At 44.1% G+C, this 20,171-nt stretch overlaps 2 protein-coding genes across 4 annotated transcripts in view; both read right to left on the bottom strand.

Annotated features, from left to right (window-relative positions):
- kcnt2b (potassium sodium-activated channel subfamily T member 2b) overlaps positions 1-11,422 on the bottom strand; it is a 40,170-nt gene extending 28,748 nt beyond the window's left edge. For both annotated transcript variants that reach the window (XM_086133371.1, XM_086133370.1), the window contains exon 1: positions 11,041-11,422. In XM_086133371.1, coding sequence (XP_085989497.1) covers positions 11,041-11,129 — 89 coding nt within the window. In that variant the 5' untranslated portion in view covers positions 11,130-11,422. The remainder of the gene's footprint in view (positions 1-11,040) is intronic.
- A 765-nt stretch (positions 11,423-12,187) lies between these two features.
- qtrt1 (queuine tRNA-ribosyltransferase 1) lies at positions 12,188-20,109 on the bottom strand. Of its 2 annotated transcripts, none has more exons than XM_086133720.1 (9): positions 19,828-20,109; positions 19,475-19,543; positions 19,255-19,393; positions 18,550-18,744; positions 17,629-17,767; positions 17,416-17,491; positions 17,220-17,329; positions 16,180-16,264; positions 12,188-14,458 (listed from the first exon to the last, which is right to left on the bottom strand). In XM_086133720.1, the coding sequence occupies exons 1-9, from the start codon at positions 20,107-20,109 to the stop codon at positions 14,306-14,308; spliced, it is 1,248 nt and encodes a 415-aa protein (XP_085989846.1). In that variant the 3' UTR covers positions 12,188-14,305. The 2 variants fall into 2 exon arrangements, 1 of the variants encoding a protein (XP_085989846.1); XR_015103265.1 differs by having other exon boundaries at positions 14,414-14,458; positions 17,156-17,329.
- Between the last annotated feature and the right edge of the window lie 62 nt (positions 20,110-20,171).

The raw sequence follows: 20,171 nt of genomic DNA on the forward strand, positions 1-20,171 counted from the left end.
TGGCTGGTACTGAATGAGTTTTAAAAAGGAAAAGCAAAGGGAAAAGACCGACAACAATATTATGGCGACTCCGAAATGAGGGCGAGAGGCAAGTAAAATTGCACTTTGGCACCTGCGTGCTCCAGTCATTGCTCAAGAGATGCACTCTTGTTTCTCCAAAGCTGCTGTGACAAAATGATTGACACAACGCCTTGTCCCTGACCCACATAGAGCAGGATGTGGGATAACAAAGAAAAAGTAGTCCTCAATACAAAGAAATGTGACGTCCTTGAGTGGAGCTTGTGAAAAGGGAGCAAAATGTTATTAATTCCACACATCGCTAGCAGGAGATTGATTTGAACACTCCAGTGAAACAAGCAGACTTTCATCGTCGCTTAATCATGTCTGAAATCTTAATACGCTCCACAGGTGCCCTTTATGCTATCATTCCGGGATAAGAAAAAAATCAGCATGATCCAGATGGCATTAGACGGATAAAGGCCGATGTTATATTCTTACTTGCTATCAAGCGGGGGAAGCCGAAGACCTCAAATTAGACAAAAGTATCCAGACGCATAATTTCACCACACATCCATCCGTTTCCTTTAGTGCTTGTCCTCAACAGGAAAACCGGACCGTATCACATCGGTCCTCAAATTACGAGCTGTCTTCCCGTGCGTCATTTTCAAAATCTTACCGCTCGGCCTCAAAGCTTACAACGGGCTTGGATCAAAATACATTCACGATTTACCAAGTCCCGATCCAGCATCCAGACTCCTCGAGTCATCCGGAATAGGGCTTTTGTGTATTCCTAGAAGTTGAACCACACAAAGTGAAATGGCATTTCGTTGTTTTGCTCATTACCTGTGGATTAAACTTCCCGAAAAAACATGAGGTCTGCTCAAACTGTCAGTTAATTTAAATTAGGGCAAAAAAAAATTTTTTTACACTGCAGCATTCTCATGAATTACTGATTTAATAATCTCCTCACTTTTCCGAACACCTTTTTATGAACTTCTTAAACATTTTATTTCCCCTCTTTTAATTCTCCATTGTCTTTAAAATGTTCTTTTTTTTTTTTAATTGTCATCACATGACTTTTCACTTTTTATTGACTTCATGTCTTCATTTGCCTCCGTAAAGCACTTTGATTGCCTTTTATGAATTGCGCTGTGAAAATAAACTTGCCTTGGACTGGTCTTGGGCTACAAGAAAGACGTGCGAATCACTCAGCCAACATGCTGCCCGCTTTATTCACCCTGAATCTTAATTCTTCATCTGAGAAGATATTTTCGACTTGCGTGCTTTCAACTGTCTGGAAACAGTTTCGGGAAGGACAATGGACAAGTGTCCCAATGCGCCGTTATAACGTACCCAGAATACCTGAAATGAATCATAACCAACACAATTTGTCAGACAACAGCATGTCGAGTGTCTGTTGCTGTCTGGCCAAGGCGAAGTTTCGAACTCTCGCAATCATCTAAATGCATCAAGAGAACAGAATCTCCCTTCAGCAGATGCCAGATCGTCTGAGTAATAAATAAAACCCAAAGGACACCCCTTGTTTGTCATGCAGGTTAGTTCAAACCGCAGCCGTTGTCCTAACAAGATCTCAAGTCAGGCTGATTGAATATTGTCCATAACTGTGAATATCAATTGTTGTTTGTATATGTGGGCCCTGCCTGTGACTACTGCTAATTTTCATTTGGAGGGATTATAATTTAAAAAAAAAAAGTGTCGGAGGAAAATTAGTGTCAAGCTATCCCCCACCAAAAAAGTAAAACAAGGCACTTCGGAATAATCAAAAATATTTAATTAACTTCAGTCCCATAAACAAATTTGAAGTAACAAACCAACAATCAGACTAAACTCGCCATGATATGGAAATGCGACAGAGGACAAGCACAACAAACAATGAGTAGTGAAAAATAACCGTCGCGTTTACTTCCTGTTCCTGATATGCCGACTCTCATGTAAACATGAGCCCTTTTATTCCCTGAAAATGCATCAGCATCTAAAACAGTCGTTACCACTAAACTGGCAGAATGTAACTTCAAGTCAATTTCTATCGCGTCCATAATGTGTCGATACGTCGGCAGCATATATATATATATATTTTTTTTTACCATCGTTCCATTTTGAGATCCCTCCTTGTTCCATTTTAAACAAACAGCAAAAGTCCAGTAGTGCCAATATTTTCTGCTCAACAAAATACTATAGCCAAAATGCTGCAATCGTGCAAAACAGCCCAGCAAACACTAAAAACGGTGTCAAGTATAAAATCAGGGAGAATCTGCCCAAAATACAAAAAACAGCATAGTTAGCATGATGTAGTTTCATCCAGTCCATTAACATCCAGCCCTAAAGTTAAATACAACTGAACTCTATTTCCTCAGGCAGTACTTCTTTTGCATACCACTAAAGGGTGAATGTGAAACTCTAGTGGTTCTAGTATCACACCTTGAGATTCCCTGCCTTGAATGCTTTCCCATAAAATAGGAAGCACTGAATCGTCTTGGCTAAATGAAAAATGAGATCCAATGGCAACTATGTGTTCAAGCACAACCCCATACTTTTAGGCGTGCCACGTTGCTTTTAAAGGTGATCGTGTGCAACCCGTGGCTTTACATGTATTACAACTCCCATGCATCATCCGCGGCTGTGCCCAGCAGACCCTTTGCTCCCTGACGTCATCAGTCTTGCCTCATCCCCTCGCAGAAAAAGAGCGTTTGCGACTCACCGCTCGCAGCGCAAGCCTCGATCGTTAGCAACACTTTGTCTCGGAAGAGAAGCATAATCACCCAAAGCATGAAACAATATATCACACGCGATGGATAACGCCATTAAAAAAAAGAAGAAGTGCCATTCTATCGCCTTCTTCTCCTCACGTTACATTTGCAGATGAGAGCAGACGATTGCTGTCTCTTCAACTCTAGGGATGAAACATCCTTTTCTGTTTTATTTTAAATTAGTGCAGTGAAAGGATTGAAACATGAGAGGAATCCCCGCCTTGGTCGCTGCCGGTGGAGTATTAATCACAAACATCGTTTGGGAATAACGCCGCTCTGATAGGTGGACAAAGCATGTTAGTGGTCACTTTTGCGAGCCAGGGGGAGGCCTTTCCAACATCTGACAGCAGCCGGGATCGAAATCGCTCACACGTTACACAGGTCGACCGTTAGGCCAGTTGTATGGTGCCATCTGCATCTACAACAGTTTTTAAAACGGGAGGAAAATTCCAGAAACATTGCGTTTATTCTATTATAAACATGGCGGCTGCTGAGGTTGTCTACTTGGCACTCTTGACCGTTAGATGCTTCCAAACCAAAAATAAAATTGACTTTATGAAATGGTAAGCAGCCCACAACGTAAGTTTGAGGTCCTTTTTGTAAGATGCATTTCGTTGGCTTAAACCGGGTACACACGCACGATTTTTGACAATTTAGTCGAGAGTCCCCCAAACATGACGACAAAGACAAGTCAAGAAAGTCAGGATTAGCAATGCCGCACACCCACGCATTGCAATTCTCCTCCTCCAAACCAAGTCTGTTGCAGTACCAGGACTGACCTGTGGGGGTAACATGGAGCCAGAGAGCATCCAGACTGCCAGAAAATACATAGAAGAAGAAAGCGTGTCACTCGAAGAGGTGATCGGGTCACTACGGTGCGGTTACAAACCATTTCTTGACCTCACACATAAACATTTGCGACATATAAGACATCACACACGACAGTCATTGAGGATAATCTTATAGAGACGCGCTACTATCGGGACGAAATACTTTACTCATCCTTAGTCTGTGTACACTCTTCTTAAAATGTGAGCCGATACTCTCAGTCTGCTGCTGTGTAGGCATCTGGGGTGGGTTGAACAGTTCCATCGTGACGCCAAGGGCAAAAAGAGAACCTAAATCCTTTTAACAAAAGCAGTTGGTAGCAGACTACTTTCGGGTTAATGGAGGGTGGCGTAAAACATTAGGATTAAACCGATGAATTTGTACTATTTGTATTCTGAGGGAAAAGGTTCCACTGTGACTCAAATGATGAAAAACAAGGTTTGACTCCAAAATGTCATGGATGATGAGAAGGATTTGAAACAAGAAGCAACGATGAAAACGTTCATTTTGCGCTTCGTGAAGGTAAAAGAAAAATCTAGTAAGGCTGAATTGAATCAAATAATTCGATGGCAATTTTTATTGTCATCGAATTATTTGACCACTTGTTGTTGTTGTTTTTTTTCTTTTTTTTTTGGCGACAGTCACTCGTTGATGACTGAGCGAACTAAATTTCCCGCAACACTGATTGGACAAAAGCGATGTACAGTAATTTGATCATCGGGCACCGCGGGCGTGTCATAACTAATTGACGTGTTGAGTCGGGTGTGTCTCAACCTCCAAGGCAAAGTCGAACACTGAGACCGATTCACCGAACCCCTGGGCTTCGATCGAACCCAGGTTGAGAACCGCTGATTTAGCGGATCCAATATAGTTGCGGCGAACAACCGTTCGCTGCACGGCCATGTTCCTCAAAAGGAGTCTCATTAAGACTTTCGAATGAACTCCTGTGAGAACACATCGAACGCTTACCACCTTTGCCAATATCAATTAGGCTTTATTTTTAATTAAGCCGAGGGGGACGCGCATCATGTCGGCAGTGTGGTCTTATTAGGCATCTCCCTCCGCTCCCCAGTGCCTCAGCTGACCATTCACCATGTGCAGTTAATTCCTCTTACCCGTTTCAGGTTGCTTTTTTTTTTCCAATCTAGAAATGCACAACAACTACGTCCTCCCTCCTACACCTCCGTCAGATGAGCTTTGTGACCAGTCTCTCATCACGTGCTCCGCAGGTTTGGTGTAAGACAGACTCATACGCTAAATAGAGGTGCTTGTACTCTGAAGCGATTGAATGAATGGGTCATGGATAGTGACCGTCGTGATGGTGAGAATAGGCCTCGCCTGGGGTTTATTAGTCATTTGGCAAAGTTGCTGGGGGTGTTGTTGGGAAAGCATGGCGAAGCGTTTAGGAAATACCAAGGCGACAGTTAAATACAAGACTGCTTTGAGGACAGAAGACATGTTGGTAATTCCAGAGAGCTCACGCTGGGGGACTATTGTGCAGCAATGCATCTGTAGTGTTTAATTTTGTTGTGGCACTGTGCACGGGGAAGGTGTTTGTGTTTATGTGTAGGCCAAAATTAAAAAAAAAAAAAAGTCATACGAGAAATATGGCTGGTTGAGAAAAGAGAGACAAAATAAACTGAATCTCTCTAATATAGCCGTGGAACGGGAAGATTGTGAGTAGCATACGGGCCAAGGGGTGCAAATAAACACAAATAACAAATAAACGAGTCAACCGGCGTTATTTATAAGAATGTGTCCATTGCCCTGCAACAACTCGCCTTGAAGTGTCTCGTCATCTGGCATTCCTCTCAAGGAAGGACACCCACTGCCAGAGACGATACATTATCGTCCATTTGATTAGAATGGTGGCTTTAAAATAAAGAAAACATGCGTTTTCAATGCGGAGACAAAAAAAAAAATCTAATTTGCAAAACTGATTGTGCAAATTGGCAAGAACCTCGCAACAAACTGACATTCAAACAGCCAGAAGGCTTCTCTCTTTCATGCCGGCACAAAATGACCCCCCCTCACCCCCACCTCTCCTAATCCAAACTGGCCAATAAACAAACAGTATGCCACTCTGTTTGCAGCCCGTTTCCCCCCCAACTGATCTTCCAAAGTCAATGTTATAAATTACACTGGCCACAAAATTCGCTCACGATTCAGAGTAAAACTTCACAACTTCAAATAAAACCTTCACAATGTAGTAAAAGCAGTCAAATCAATCAGGATTTCTCCTATTCGCGCCACCTCATCGCAGTCAACGACAAATTTAGGGGGAATTTATGGGAAGAACTATTTAGGAATAATGGGGAAATTCATAATGGCCGCTCCAATACTTTTGCTCACTTCAAAAGCGGGTGGCTTCAAACTAAAGGTGCGCTATTCTGTGTCAAAATCATTTGTGTCGCGGGCCGCATTGTAGTTCCGGTTCCCCTTGGAGGGCCGTTATGACTGCTGAATTTTGCGAAACCATATAAATATTTAACCACCTCCACATATTACTTAACACAGCGAGCAACAAATAGATGAATAACTAGTTTTGACATCATAAGTCAAGAAGAATGGATTGTTCAAACATTGTAATTATTACATTGTATACGACAATTTGACATTTTGGTTAAGACTTTAGCAAACATCACGGAAGTTGATGTGTGAATTGCTTTCGCGGGCCACATAAAATGATGTAGCGGGCCATATCTGGCCCCCGGGGCCTTGAGTTTGACACCTGTGGTTTAATACATCTACTGTAGGTACGAAATATGAAATAAAAGATGGAATTCCGAACTTTTCTGTTGTATACTTTTGGAGGGGCCTGGATATAGGATGTATTATTTTAGTGTTCAATTCAATTTTTTTGGAACAATTCAAATGATCATAACATCCCCACATATTTGCAATCAATTCTAGCCAACCTTATTGACAATGTCTCATAAAATGTAACCATAGCTCTGTATTATGTATAAAATATGACAAGGTTACAACCAACTGGTGTTGTGCTGTGTTTGATGTTTTCAGTTCAATCCTTTCTGTCCAGTTCAGGTGGTCAAATTAAACTCTAAAAATGTATGACTTACACTCGAGGGCCGCGACCTGCTATCTCCACAATCGTTGGCAAGAGTAGGACTCAAAAATGCAATCAAAAGGTGGGGAGTCGCCCTGTGTGAGTCATGAATTATTCACCATGTTTGACGTCCTCCAAAAAAAAATGGGAAAATTGTCTCACCTGAGGGCCTTCGGGTGCATTTCACCGGGTTACAGGAGGGCGTTTGAATGAATGATAAATGCTTTAATCCAAGACACTTCAATCAGATGTAGAGTGTGGAGGTCGGGGAAGGGGGGTCGGCGGGGTTAAAGCGGTTGAAGAGTGAGAAGTTGTTCATGCGGCAAGGTCGCGGTCTCGCCACGTGGTGCTTTGAGGCACCAATGACTTTGTTCTCATGCTGGTTAAAGGCTACTCCCACCATTAATGCAGCGTGGCAGCCCAAGCGCTGTGTGATCTGCCAGTAATTAAGCCTTGTGTCACTATCAATCTCGGCCCGGCCCCGCTTTCTAATCTAGCCACTTTATTGTGGCTAATCATCCCCTTACATGGAGATCAGCATCTTATCATCCTTTTTTTTTCCCCGCCACATGATGTTGGTCCGTAAATGCATTTGGGTGATCGCAAACACCCTCGCAATTCCCGTGAAGCATGACCGAAAAGTCTACTCAAGTCATTTGCATAGGGCAAACAGCGGCCAGCGGGGCTGTGATTTTCTCAACCCGTAAATGGGCAGGGGGGCCATTTTTGGAATATTGTTGAGTATTGTTACCGTTATGTTACAATTCACATCAAGCGAACGTGGATTTCAACCCTTTCATGCACCCTGTAACCCGATAACATGATATACTGTCCACCGGAGTAACCGCTGTCCCTGAAAGGGTTAAAACTGAAATAAGAAGGATGTTATGGAGAAATGCAACGGAACTTAATACTTTGTAAGTCATGTAGCTCTGCCTCCTGGAAATCAAATTCGGCAGATTTGATTCATATCACACGAAATGATATTCGAATTCCATATTAAATGTCATCAGATCCATTTGTACACCCAAAGTCCAACACTCTCTTATGTTACGTTGTGCTTGTTGAATTTGCAGGTGACAAAGCCTTAAGCCTTGATGGAGGTCTGCATTCAGGTAGGCTGTCTTGTTTGTCATTCAATTTTATGTCTCAAATGCCTGACCCCCCCCCCCCCCACCCCCCTTTGAAGTTATCATGCAAAATTGTCAGTCCTTGGGCAAAAAACCCAGAACAAAAACACGGCACCAACAACACACGTCGACCATATTTGCAGTGTCATTCACTAGAAAATATTCCAGTACAATCGATAATACGGTGCTGAACTTTCCTTTGCCAATCCCCCCGATCATCTGTGAGCAGACACGGGCTGTCAACTTTTAAGAGGTTGCCCTCATTCACTTGCTTTTGCTCTGTTTGCATGGTTATTGCAGCAACATCTGAGACCAACACACAAAGCAATCTCGTACCCTCCCTTTTGTTTACATTCCCGGGAGAAAGGTTTCAAAAGTGGTGGTTGGACTAAATGCCAAGCCCCCCCCCCCCGTGCCCGTGCCAAACGTTTGTGTAATCGGGTGACTGAGGCCATCCTACGTTTCGGCACAAACTTCAGTCATCCGCCACCGGTTTGCAAACAAATGACAAGCCTCTTGAAGACGAGCGGCAGGCGCTAAGTGAGCAAGAGAAAAAAAAGCGCTCGGAAGACGTCGCCTATGGCACAAAAGTGATTGACTGGTGCTGACCTCAAATGAAATGATAACACAAACTTGTGTTTGGCGTTGCGCCACGACGATGTCCTTCGAAGAAGAAATTATCCAGTGGACCCGGCGGGTGAGGCGGGGATAAATCAAGTGAATGTCTTAAAATAGTTGTACAGAGAAGATTGCAAGACTGCCTCGAGGCCGGCACAGCCGCTTCGAATGGGAAGACGGGGAACCAAATCTCCCATCATCGAGGTTGGGGGAAGACTTTTTCTCACAGGTATGTACAAAATGTTCAGTTGGGCTGCGTTAGAGTCATTTAACAAAACATAATGACTAATCATCTACAAAATTACAGTGCGCCGTCCATTTCATTGTGAAAAGAGCTCATCTTTGCCATTAATCAGCGCAACAAAAGCCAATTAAATCTCTCAACTGGCTGTCAGTTTCCAACCACATCTAGTTTTGAATCGGTTGACCTCTTGTCATAAAAATGAAGGCCGGCGTTTTGTTTCTTTTTGAAGCGAGTTACCTCGCATAACTTCTTTTTGACAGACACATCACAGAGTTATAGAAGAAGGTTAAAAAAAAATCATCATTCATGCCATTTCCCCTGTTCTCGCAGTCGCTGTGCCTTGGTCAAATGAAAAAGATGAAAAGGTGTCTGCTTTTGCAACCCGGAAGTACGGATGACGTCATGGTGAAATGTCCTCTATGCCTGCATGCTGGGAGATGCCGTGGCTCAAACAAAAAAAAACACCTCTCCTCAAACGGACCCCCCCCAGGTTGTGCCATTAGGTAAGCTATAATACTTTTGACTATAGCCACATTTCCGCAAGGAAAGGTTAGGTTTGCGTAAATGTGAATCGCCCAGAAAAAGTGATCGCTCACCATGCTGATGTTTGCCTTGGACATTTTTGAAGAATTGTTAAAAGTTGACAAAAGCAAACGTCCTTGGATCAGTTCTTTACAAAACGCCAGGCAAAAACCACTTCTGAGAGGGAACAAGGACTAAAGAGGATAAAAAACCGATGAGGACACAGTTAAAATTTAAATGACCATCATTTTTATTCTTTATTCTTTGTTTTTTTTACATTATGAACAACTCTCATTTATTGTGCACTAATGTAAATGCAACATGTATCTGTTCCATATTTTGATACATTTTTATGCTTTAGAAACCATTTTGGGGGGTTTGGAACGGATTAGGGCATTTACATGGAAAACGCGCCTCTACTTACAAATGTTCTAGTTCAGAAACGTCTTCCAGAACAAATTAATTTTGTAAGTAGAGTATGTAGAGCAAACACTGTATGTTGATGAACTAAGTAGGTAGATATTTAGGTAAATAGATAAGGTAGTTAGGTCGATTGATAGAAAAGGTAAGTAGGTACAGTACATTGGTAGGTGGATAGATGGATTCGTAGATATACGTACATGGATTGTTTGGCAGCTACAGTATTTTGTACTGTAGGTAGGGAGCCATGTGGACAGGCGGATAGACAGATTGGTCGATAAAATAGGTAGGTGGATATGTTGATTGATTGGTAGTTAAGACAGATGGATTGGCAATGTGGTAGGTAGGTCGGTCGATTAGATCGCAAGATGATGTATCTTAACTCATTCATACCAGCCAATTCAGGACCAAGTCTGAAAAGACGTTTAAAAACGTCTTTGGGAGTGAATGAGTTAATGTCCTTCGTCCAGCATTTGTACAAATTGGGCCTCCTCTCATTTTGACGTCTCTTTCCAATAAAGGCCTCGTGCCTGCTACGGTTGACTTTGCTTTGCCAAAACGGCTTCTGGAAACCGTGGTGTGATAAGCGTCCCGTTGTCTCTCACCGGTGGTGTTATCAGCGCGCGGTGACATTAACGGGTGGCAGTCTAGCTGACGTTTATGCGTGGCCGCAACTCAAGCTGGTGCTAAAGGTTCAGATGTGACATTCCATTTTCTCATTTATTTAGCGATCGTTTTGAAATATTTGCGTGGCCACGTCAGGGTCATCCCATGCTAACTTTGTAGTTCAAAACAGCCTCTCGAGCTCCGACAAGCTAGCAAGTGATCTTCAGTCCGCATGTCAAATGCAGGTTGAGTTTTTTTTGGTTTTTTGTTTCCTCCACGAGACGTCCTAATGAAATATCCATATGAAGCGCTGCTTATCATACAGCACGTCAAATCTGCCGGCCTGCAAATGGAGTGTAAGCAAAGGTTAATTGCCAGTTACTGGGAGCAGCCACTTGAAATTGCCTGTCCAGGTGGCAGATGGTCCACTATGAATCTCAGCTATTATAGCAGCGTGAGACAGGAAGAGGGGAGAAGGTGCACGCAATACCTTCGTCCTCTCCGCCCGATTCCACCCCTACTGGGTTCGCGAAATTGATTTTGGTGTGCAACAAAGCATGCACTTGTAAAAAGAGGAGAGTTAGGAAGTCGTCTTTTTATGTCGCCTTTGGCGAGGTCACATGCGCTCTCGTAACCGGTTGTGCCATGGGCGCGCGCACACTAACAAACGGACCTGTTGCAACATCACTCCGCAGCAGGAGACACAGGCTGCCAATAACCCCCCCCCCCCCCCGCAAACTCCGCCTAGATGACGCTCCCACTTTTTTAGCGTAAAAAAAAGTGCGCTGCACCGTGCGTGCGTAAAAACGAGCAACCCCCGTCGGCTACACGGCTTACCTGTCGTCGGTCTGCCAGTCCCCGAGCAACAGGTCTCGGAACCGATACCGCGGGGGCAGCGGGAGCACCTCCTTCTCCAGTTCGACCATTCTTCCTCCTCCTCAGAACTGCACCAGAGACGCGCGGATCACCGCAAAAACCTCCGTACGGAGGAGGTGATCCACCACCCCAAAACGTCCGCTCTTCCTCCCAGTCCTTATAATAGCATCACGATCGGCGACATGGTGCTTTACGATCGGCCCGACCTCCTAATTACAATTCGGCTGGACTTGCCCCGGCGCCGAGGCAACAAGTTGCGGCTGAGGATCCACTTTGGCAGCTGGAGAGCAACTGGTTGCCTGCGTCGCTCCTCCGCAGCATCCTTCTCCGCCTGAGCTCCACATGCATGGACGCGCTCGCTGCAAGTGTGTGACCAGCCACTGGGGATTAGTGATGCCACCACTTGGGTGTGTGTGTGCGCGCGCGTGTGTGTGTGTGTGTAGTACACGACCAGCCAGGCCACAATATTAGGAACGCCTGCACATTCTACAGGGTGCTCACAAAGTCTGGGTACATGGTAAAAAAACAAACACATACTTCTTCAAACAACATAATTATAACGTTGAGAGGTAATATTTTCAAAATGATTCCCATCATTTTCAAAACATAATTTGATGCGTTTTTCAAAGTTCAGGTGAACTCGATGGCATAGGTCTGCATTGCCTGTAATGAGATCCAATACAAATGTTGTGTCAAGTATTCAGCCTTGACAGAGATGACGCTGGTTGCGATTAAACTGCATATTCATTTGTAGTTGAACTTTGCATATTGACACTAACCGGTCACTCCATTAGGTACGCCTGCAGGATCAAGTCCCAATACAAAAAAAAACATATCATGATTGCGTTTGACATACAAAAAAAACATTCACATTCACACCGTCGGGCTATTTAGACTACAATTGATCTAATTTGCATGCTCTTGGAATGTGGGAGGAAGCTAGAGAACGGGGATAAACTCCACGCAGGCAGGCCGGAGCAGTGATTTGAACCCAAAATATAAAAATGTTAACCACGTGTGCTAACCAATAGTCCCCATGTGATGGAGAAAGGCACAACACATCGCACTCAAAGTGGTGCTAATATTTAAAAGAAAAATGAAAAAAAAATCAGCTTTTGTCATGTTTATTAAAACAATCATTTAAAAAAAACAAACGATATGTGGGGGGGGGGGGGGAGTTTTATAAATACAAGATGTAGTCTCAAACAAAATAATCGCAACATTAGCACCAACTCTCGGTAACAATTAGCTTTAGTCAAGGCAGATGTCATTCTATTGGAGCTTATTAACTCATTCACTCCCAAAGACGTTTTTCAACGTCTTTTCAGACTTGGTCCAGAATTGGCTGGTACTGAATCGTTTGTGCAGGTTTACCAAATGTTGCGGATGGTGTGTTTTGAAAAACGAATGAAGTCCTTTACATCAATTCAGCTTCATCCTCAATCAACACCTTTGCCTCATTAGGAAAATAACAGCGTCCCGAATAACGCAATGAGTAGCCACGCAATCCCTTCAACTGTCCATCACAGCTGCCTGCCACTGAGTTGACGGTGCACTTGAAAGTTCTCCTCTGCTCTTTAATTAGCATGTTTGCTTCTCTAACCCCCCCACACCCCCAGCGATACATGACAACGCGTCCAATTAACGTTCAAGCCTTCGGTGCGTAAACACTTTTACGGGGCCCCGGAACACGATTCTGCACGGCTTGGTAACGAAGCCTCACCACCAGCCACCTTCCTCTTTCTCGCCAGGCATATTCCAAAATTAACATCTGAAATGCATACTGTAAACATAATCCCGCGATTAATTAAGAAACCATAATCGCATAGACGCAGAGAGGAGAGAATATGAGTGTATTTGGGAGGTGGTTTTAAAAGAAAAATCTATTTAAAAATGTACATTTCGTTTGTTGAATCACTTTGTATTCGGCGCAAGAGCGGCGAACCGTTTTGCTAGCTGTGAGATTATTCAAAATTTGGTACATGTATACCGGGCCAAATTTGAACATTGTTATGGAAAGCTGTTGGAGCGTTCAGTCAACATCCTTGCGATCCAGTTTGGCCCATGGACTAGCCGCAATCGTCTAGTTTTCAACCTGGACAGTCCAGCTGATTGATTCAAACCCCCTGAGAATGAAGTAAACATATTCACTAAATGTTCAAATGTATGACGAGCCGTTTTTAACATTTAACAGCTACTCCAAAACCTAACCTGCCCTAAAATATCTTTTAACTGCATTTACGACGCACACGACAGTTTTTCAAAACGCTCCATCATAAGAGAAGTGCCGAGTTGTCATAAATGAAATCAACAGGGTCAATTGTTAGCACACACATCCCGATAATGGGGCCTGATTTTTAGCTCAATTCCTAGCTCCCTAAAACAATGTTAAGAGATGAAAAATCGGTATGCTTGTACCCTCGCTTAACTCATTCGCTCCCAAAGACGTTTTTAAACGTCTCTTCAGACTCGGTCTAGAATTGGCTGGTACTGAATGAGTTAAAAGCTCCCAAATGTGGTGTTGAGAGGACAAAGCTAACAGTTGTAGTTTAAAAATCACAATTAGACATCCATAAGTGAACGTCTTTTATCACCCGACTGGCATGACCAGTCGCTAGTCATTACTTGCGTGCACATTCCTGGTCAGTGCTGAGATTTTGCCCTCTGCTGGCCGTAAAGATGAGCAAGCACTTGGCTCGTCTTGTTGCGATGTACAACAAGACGGCAAAACGCCCGCACTCATCACATTTGTGCTTGCCGTGACGAACGACACGCCTCCTTTCAGCACACTCTTCCGTGCAAAAAGCATGACAGCCAAGACGAAAAAAAACATTTCTCCTTTCAAGTGGGTGGGCCTCACCATGTAACCATGGCGACAGCAGCCCAAAAAAAATTGTGTGCATCGCGTGAGACACAGTTTGTGTGTTTGCCCACCCCCCCTTTTCCAAACCTCATTTAAACCCCATCCAGAGGCATATTATCATAATGTCTACTCGGAGGACAATTTGCTCAGGCTGCAGGTTGTTTGCCGCGCCACATAATAAAAGCTCCATCCTGTTGATCTAAAGCCCCCCCCCCCCCCCTCCCCAAATGCCCACGCACGCACAGAACAGGATAATGCAAATGTAAACAACAAATACAAAACAATCATGTGTTTAAAAAAAAGATAGAAAATCTGTCATTGTTTATCTGTGTGATCTATCTTCTGCGTATTAAAAAAAAAATGTTAGTCCAAGGTGATGTTGACGGAGGCCAGAGCATCCACAGCCCAGCTGGGGTACTGCTCACGGGATGGGAACATACGGCGCATGAAAGCGCGTATAAAGTCCGGGAAGCGGCCTTGCACGATACTCTGCCGCACGGAACGCATCAGGTTGAGCTGCAGGGGAGAAACGCGGACATAAAAGATCAGATTCAACGGTGTTTCAGCAATGCTGTCATGACTGCCGTTGATTAGCATGCGACTTTGTGCAGTGCAGACCTCCCCCAAGGCCGTCGTGGAGAGGCATATTTGAGATTGTGAGCAGGCGATGTTCAAATGCTGACATCGATCCGAGCGATAAACAAGTCATTGAATTCAAATTGACAACGTGGCAGAATGCAACTTTTAAATTGCAAAGACAGCAATTCGGAGAAAGTTAAAAGAGCTCCATGTCAGTATTTATGTTTCATGTATATTTTATATTTTTTACAGTGTATAGATAAGTTCAGTTAAGTCCACCTTTCTATTACAATTGTTTGCAATACAGATAAATCTAATTCTATATTATTGATGCAATTCAACCCCACGCCAAGGCCAAAAATAATAACTTATGTCGAGTGCGTTTGTCTCTCAACTGGTGAGTTGGGAAGCTACACCTCAGAGAGTGGATGGGTGGTGCCGTTATGATGTTAGCGGGTGGACAATCCTATTGACGCTATAATAACCTTGTCCGAACCCTCATCACAAGTTAAATGCTATCGTTCCCCCTTAGCCTTATTGCTCAAAATTTTGGGTTTGTCTGGCTATGTCATCAGGACTACATGTACTGTTCAAAAGGTTGCTTAAAGCCATCTTCTCTCCTTGCCGCTTTGCAGAGTCATTAGGGCGTAAACATCCCCTAGGCAGGCTAATATTGACGACAGATCACAATATATGCTAAAGGGTGTGAGCGCTGTCATTTGGGCACAACACAGCTGAGGCTGACGATAGGGGGTGAACCCCCCCCCCCCCCAAATAAATCTCAGCGCAACTTGCTCACGGTGCTCAAAGGCTCATCCTTCAATCCTCCGGGGAGTGGGACTCATGGACGAACCGCCATGTCACCCCAGCTTGCGCGTCTAAAATGGGATCTTTTGAATAGCGATGTGTTGTATAAGTAGACAGCGTGTGTGCGCGCGTGTGTTATGCACGAGTATGATGCCGCGGGACACGTGTCACAAGGGGACACTCCTCACTGGTGTGTGATTGTCACTTTGCACAGTTGGAAGGGTGAGTCATATATCGTACTGTCTGTCGCAGGGACTCGACTTGAAACGTCTTCTTTAGCTCAGAATAAAAGACGAGAGAATTTGATTGTCGTTGGTCTTCGGTTTATGAGGATTCCAATGTTTTGAGGGTGGCAACGATCGCATCGCTCCCAAAAACAACACATTTTTTTGTGTTCCATGTTTTTAATTGAAAAAAAACCCAGCACCGCCTTGTAAAAGTATTTAAAGACACATATTACATAATAGAAGAAAATGTGAAGAAATAAACGGGTTTTCTTAAAGTGTAATTAAGCCGAAAGTCACACATACGCCTGCCGTACACTCGCGTGTGTGGTACCTTTAAGGGTGTGGCCTAGTGAGTGACATCAGCAGCTGCAGTCAGGTGTTGAGTTCAGTGTTAGCGGCTGCTTCATGCGCCCTGCAAGTGTTTTCATTTTGCCTCCATTTCCTTCGACGCTTGCCAAACCGAGATCTTGGCAGACTTGCCGACGTCGGGCAACGAGTATTTTGTGACTTTGGAGGCGTCTTTTTGGTGAAAGCGTACGACCTCATCTCGCACTGTGTTATTTATTTCCCTTTGTGTTGTCTGGTAGTAAATGTGTGCCGAAGATACATGGTTGCTATAGTTACCTGGTAGGCGATGTTGTGGATGGTGATGTGATGCATGGCTGCAGTGTCGCTCTTAAACAGAGCGTGCAGGTACGCCCGGCTATGTCTGAAAAACAACAAGCATACTTTTTGCATATAAGCAAAAATATTACATTTGGAATTTTTTTTTTTCCCCCCTTCCAGGGGGCATTTCGGTGTCTAAGGTCCTCTGAGAGCCATACTAACTTAATTAAAATATGATGCAACACTACTGTGGGCTAAATACTTCTGGAGCTATTCTGTAACACTTCCTCTGAAGTTTGTTTTTAGAAGTACACAGCGGGCTGTATACGCTCTGAGAAACGGTGTTGGTGAATTTATGATAATGGTGGAGGAGACAAATTGCATCGCATTCTTGTATACGCATTTAATAAGATCCAATACGAGGATGTTATCAGAAAAATCTGACTTGGCAAAGATACCCGTTCTCAGTTGTTTGTTATTGCTGTTCTGCCACTCATTCGGAGACAGTTTTTTTTTTTATTAATAAGTTGACCTCGTCAATGGAGAGTGTCAATCAAACGGGAGCGTTATCTTTGTGAAGGCAGATACATCTTTTTGTATTGGAGCTTGCAGCTGTCCGTCACAAACTCGAGGAATTTGCATCTACTCTCGGTAGTTTGAAATTTCCCCTTAGAATGAACTGGAATTTATGGGAAGAAAGGAGGGATTTACAAAACCGAAGGTTGGTCTCTTTGTAGGAACCTAAATCTCTTTGGGGAAAATATATTTTGCATAATCCTGACTAAAATAAGCACATTTCATGCAAACTCATTAACTCATTCACTCCCAAAGACGTTTTTAAACGTCTTTTCAGACTTGGTCCAGAATTGGCTGGTACTGAATGAGTTAAGATGAAGATGGATGACAAGGGGTTCTTTTCATTGAGCATTTTGAATGGCACTTTGTTCGCATTATAACACAAACAAAATGTTTCTATTCATGCTTGAATATTTACCTTTCATTTCAATGACCCTCCACAGCTAAATTCCACACCTCTGCAACCCTAACGTCCGGCTAACCTTTTGCAGGTGGGACACCGGCAGTCCGGGTCTATGGGCTTGAAGTCCTTGGCATACTGCTTGTGTTTGACCTGCAGGGATCCCCAGGGCACCAGCGCCGAGCCGAACCTCTGAGGACCGACAGGCGTGACTGAATTCTGTTCGTTTAAACGTCGAGTCACATTCGAGGGGGGGGGGGAGACGGAACGGAACTCACCGCCGTCCGGGTGGGAAAGACGCAGTCAAACATGTCACAACCCAGAGCGACGCACACCACCAAGTCAACGGCGTACCTGAGCCAACAGATTGCAGGTCAGTTCAACCTTCAACCTTAAAACGCATGCGGGAGTGTTGTCTTAAAGCTCAAGATTGAAGTTATTTTATAAATGCCCTAAGCACGCTTGCCCTTTTAGGCCTCCCCTGTCCATACCCCACGCCCATGAGGTAGCGAGGCTTTTCTCGAGGCAGGTGGTCAGTGCTGAGCGTCACCATCCGCCAGAAGTCATCCTTTTCTTCCCCTCCGCTTAGACCCCCGATGGCAAAGCCGGGAACATCGCGTTTTGTCATTTCTGTCAGACACACGTGGAAAGTGAACACATCCGACACAAAATGCTAAGACAATGCACTCGCAAGAACGCAGGAGCCGCGATTGGAAACCAAAACGTATACAATTGTGAGGCAGACGTGCTAACCACTATTCCACCTCCCTGCCTGGATTTTTTAAGTCATTTGATGTAGTTTTTTGAAAAGCTTATTTTGGAAAGGGAAAAAACTCAAGACAGCCATGCATGATTAGCCGTCTTTGTTATTCTGGAACGCTCTACCACAACACAGCCGCAACTGTACTGACCTCCAATCCTTCAAATCATCTCTTAAAACTCACCTGTTCCGCAATGCTTTTTAACACCTTTTAATGTCTTTTACCCATCTTTGCTTTGTTTTGTTCATCTAAATGTGTTTTTTGTAAATCCTGTATGCTTGGCTTAGAGTGTACATTTTTATCCTGTGTTTTAAACTCTTGTAAAGTGTCTTTGAGTATGATGAAAAGCGCTTTCAAAATAAAATGTATTATTATTTTAGAACATAGCTCACTGGAATGGGCTGGTGGACCTTATGAAGTGGCCCGCAACTCTAAATAAGATGACTCCAACCTTTTACAAATTTGTTTTTAGGATGTTTTGGCAGCACGGTGATCCAGTGGTTTGCACTTCTGCCTCACAGTTTTGAGGTTCTGAGTTTGAACCTTGATTTTAGGCTAACTGTGTGAATAGTGCATGTTCTCCCGGGTGTCAATGTGAGTGTGCACTAAATGGATCGATTTCGGATCAAACAAGAGAAAAGCACCGAATACCATCTAGACAGGTTTTGCGAAGCCCGGCGTTCAGCCCGCCCTGGATGATGGCGAAAAGGTTCTGCTTGTGCGGGTTACTGTTGGCGGCGATGCAACGATCCAGCCAGCGAATTGATCTTTGCATGGCCTCCTCCACGCGCGGTCCAGTCACTGTGCTGCTCACCACGTCATCCAGCTGCATCATGATGTCCGAACCTGCGAGGGTCACAAACACAGGTGAGGCTACAATAAGATTCGGGCTATTCAAGAATCCGAAAACACCAACTCGACCTGTGCTTTCGAACTTTACTGAGACACGTTTGACATTTTGAAAAATACCAAACATACGTTAATTTGAGTGTCATTGCCTGGACACCAACTTCTTGTAAAAATCGAATCATATATCTTTTTTAATGAATAAAACATTTGTTTTAGGCTTAACTCATGTGTTTAAAAACATCAAAATGTTTAATCGATCCTGATCGTCAACAGTGGTCCTCCTCCCCCCTTCTCATGCAATGGATTATTCCATCTCCTCCCTGCGCATGTTCAGCCTTGACTCAGAAAGAGGATAGCAAAACAATCTTGCCAGCGCATTGCGAGGAAAATTCAATTATGCCAGTGGAGCGGAAGGTGAGAGGGAAAACAAACAAGCTCTTGCCAGGAGGAGTAGCACTGCTGTCAAGTGTCAGCCGTAGAGAATGCAGTGGAGACGCAATGACTGACCGAGACTGTTCTGTATGGCGATGGACTTTTCCGGACTGAGGAGGATGGTTTCGCCGTCGTACGGGGACTTGAACGTGACCCCTTCCTCCGTTACCTCGGAGAGTTCAACGAGAGACACCATCTGGAAGCCTCCGCTGTCCTTCAAAGAAAACACAGTTGTCCTTAAAACTATGGTCTCCTACTGCAAGTGTGAAAATGGAATGTCACTTTAAAACGTTACCGTCAACAGATTATTTTTCCAGTTCATGAATCCGTGCAAACCATTGGCCTTTTCGATCAAATCAGGCCCCTTTGAAAGCAGAACAAAAGAAGGGAATTCAATCCAATTAGGATTTCATGTACAACAATAAAAAGTATATTCATTCATGTATCTATCTATGGCAGTGATGTAGAGTGACAGGAAGACCTGGTACTTTCACTTTAAGGCAGACTGTACAATAAACGTGCAATCACTTTTTGTTTACAAGCAAGCATTGAGAGTGTTTCTAACGCAAAATGTGTGCCTTGGCTCAATGATGGTTGGGAAAAACTTTTCAAAGGGACGTCTTTGCATGCTGGGTGGCGATTCCGTACCGGCCTCATCCCCAGATGGTACGTGTTCCCCAGACAAATCTGACATCCGAGAGCGTCCAATTGATCCGCGGTTATTCCCTTCATGGTCCCCTGGGTGCCGACCGGCATGAACACCGGCGTGCTAACGACGCAGTGCGGCAACTTCAAGTCGCACGCTCTCGCTTTTGTCACTGGACACTCCGCCACGATGTGTAAAGTGAGAGGAGACGCGACGGCGAGGGCTTTCTTGAAAGACATGTCCGTGCTTGGCGGAGTTTCCACACAAGCACTGGTGGCGGCCATGTTGGTGTGATCCACGTGACAGGGGTGGAGTTGGAGTGGCGTACTGGTCGACCAATCAGAAA

The sequence above is a fragment of the Hippocampus guttulatus genome, chromosome 16 (genome assembly GCF_054856545.1).
Source record: "Hippocampus guttulatus isolate MCC_2025c chromosome 16, RoL_Hgut_1.0, whole genome shotgun sequence".
Taxonomy (NCBI): domain Eukaryota; kingdom Metazoa; phylum Chordata; class Actinopteri; order Syngnathiformes; family Syngnathidae; genus Hippocampus; species Hippocampus guttulatus.

Coding starts and splice junctions, on each gene's coding strand:
- qtrt1 (XM_086133720.1), bottom strand. CDS start 20,109: ATGGCCGCCACCAGTGCTTGTGTGGAAACTCCGCCAAGCACGGACATG. Junction 18,745..19,254: donor CGCCATACAGAACAGTCTCG/GTCAGTCATTGC, acceptor TGACCCTCGCAG/GTTCGGACATCATGATGCAG. Junction 17,768..18,549: donor TCGCAAAACCTGTCTAGATG/GTATTCGGTGCT, acceptor TGTGTCTGACAG/AAATGACAAAACGCGATGTT.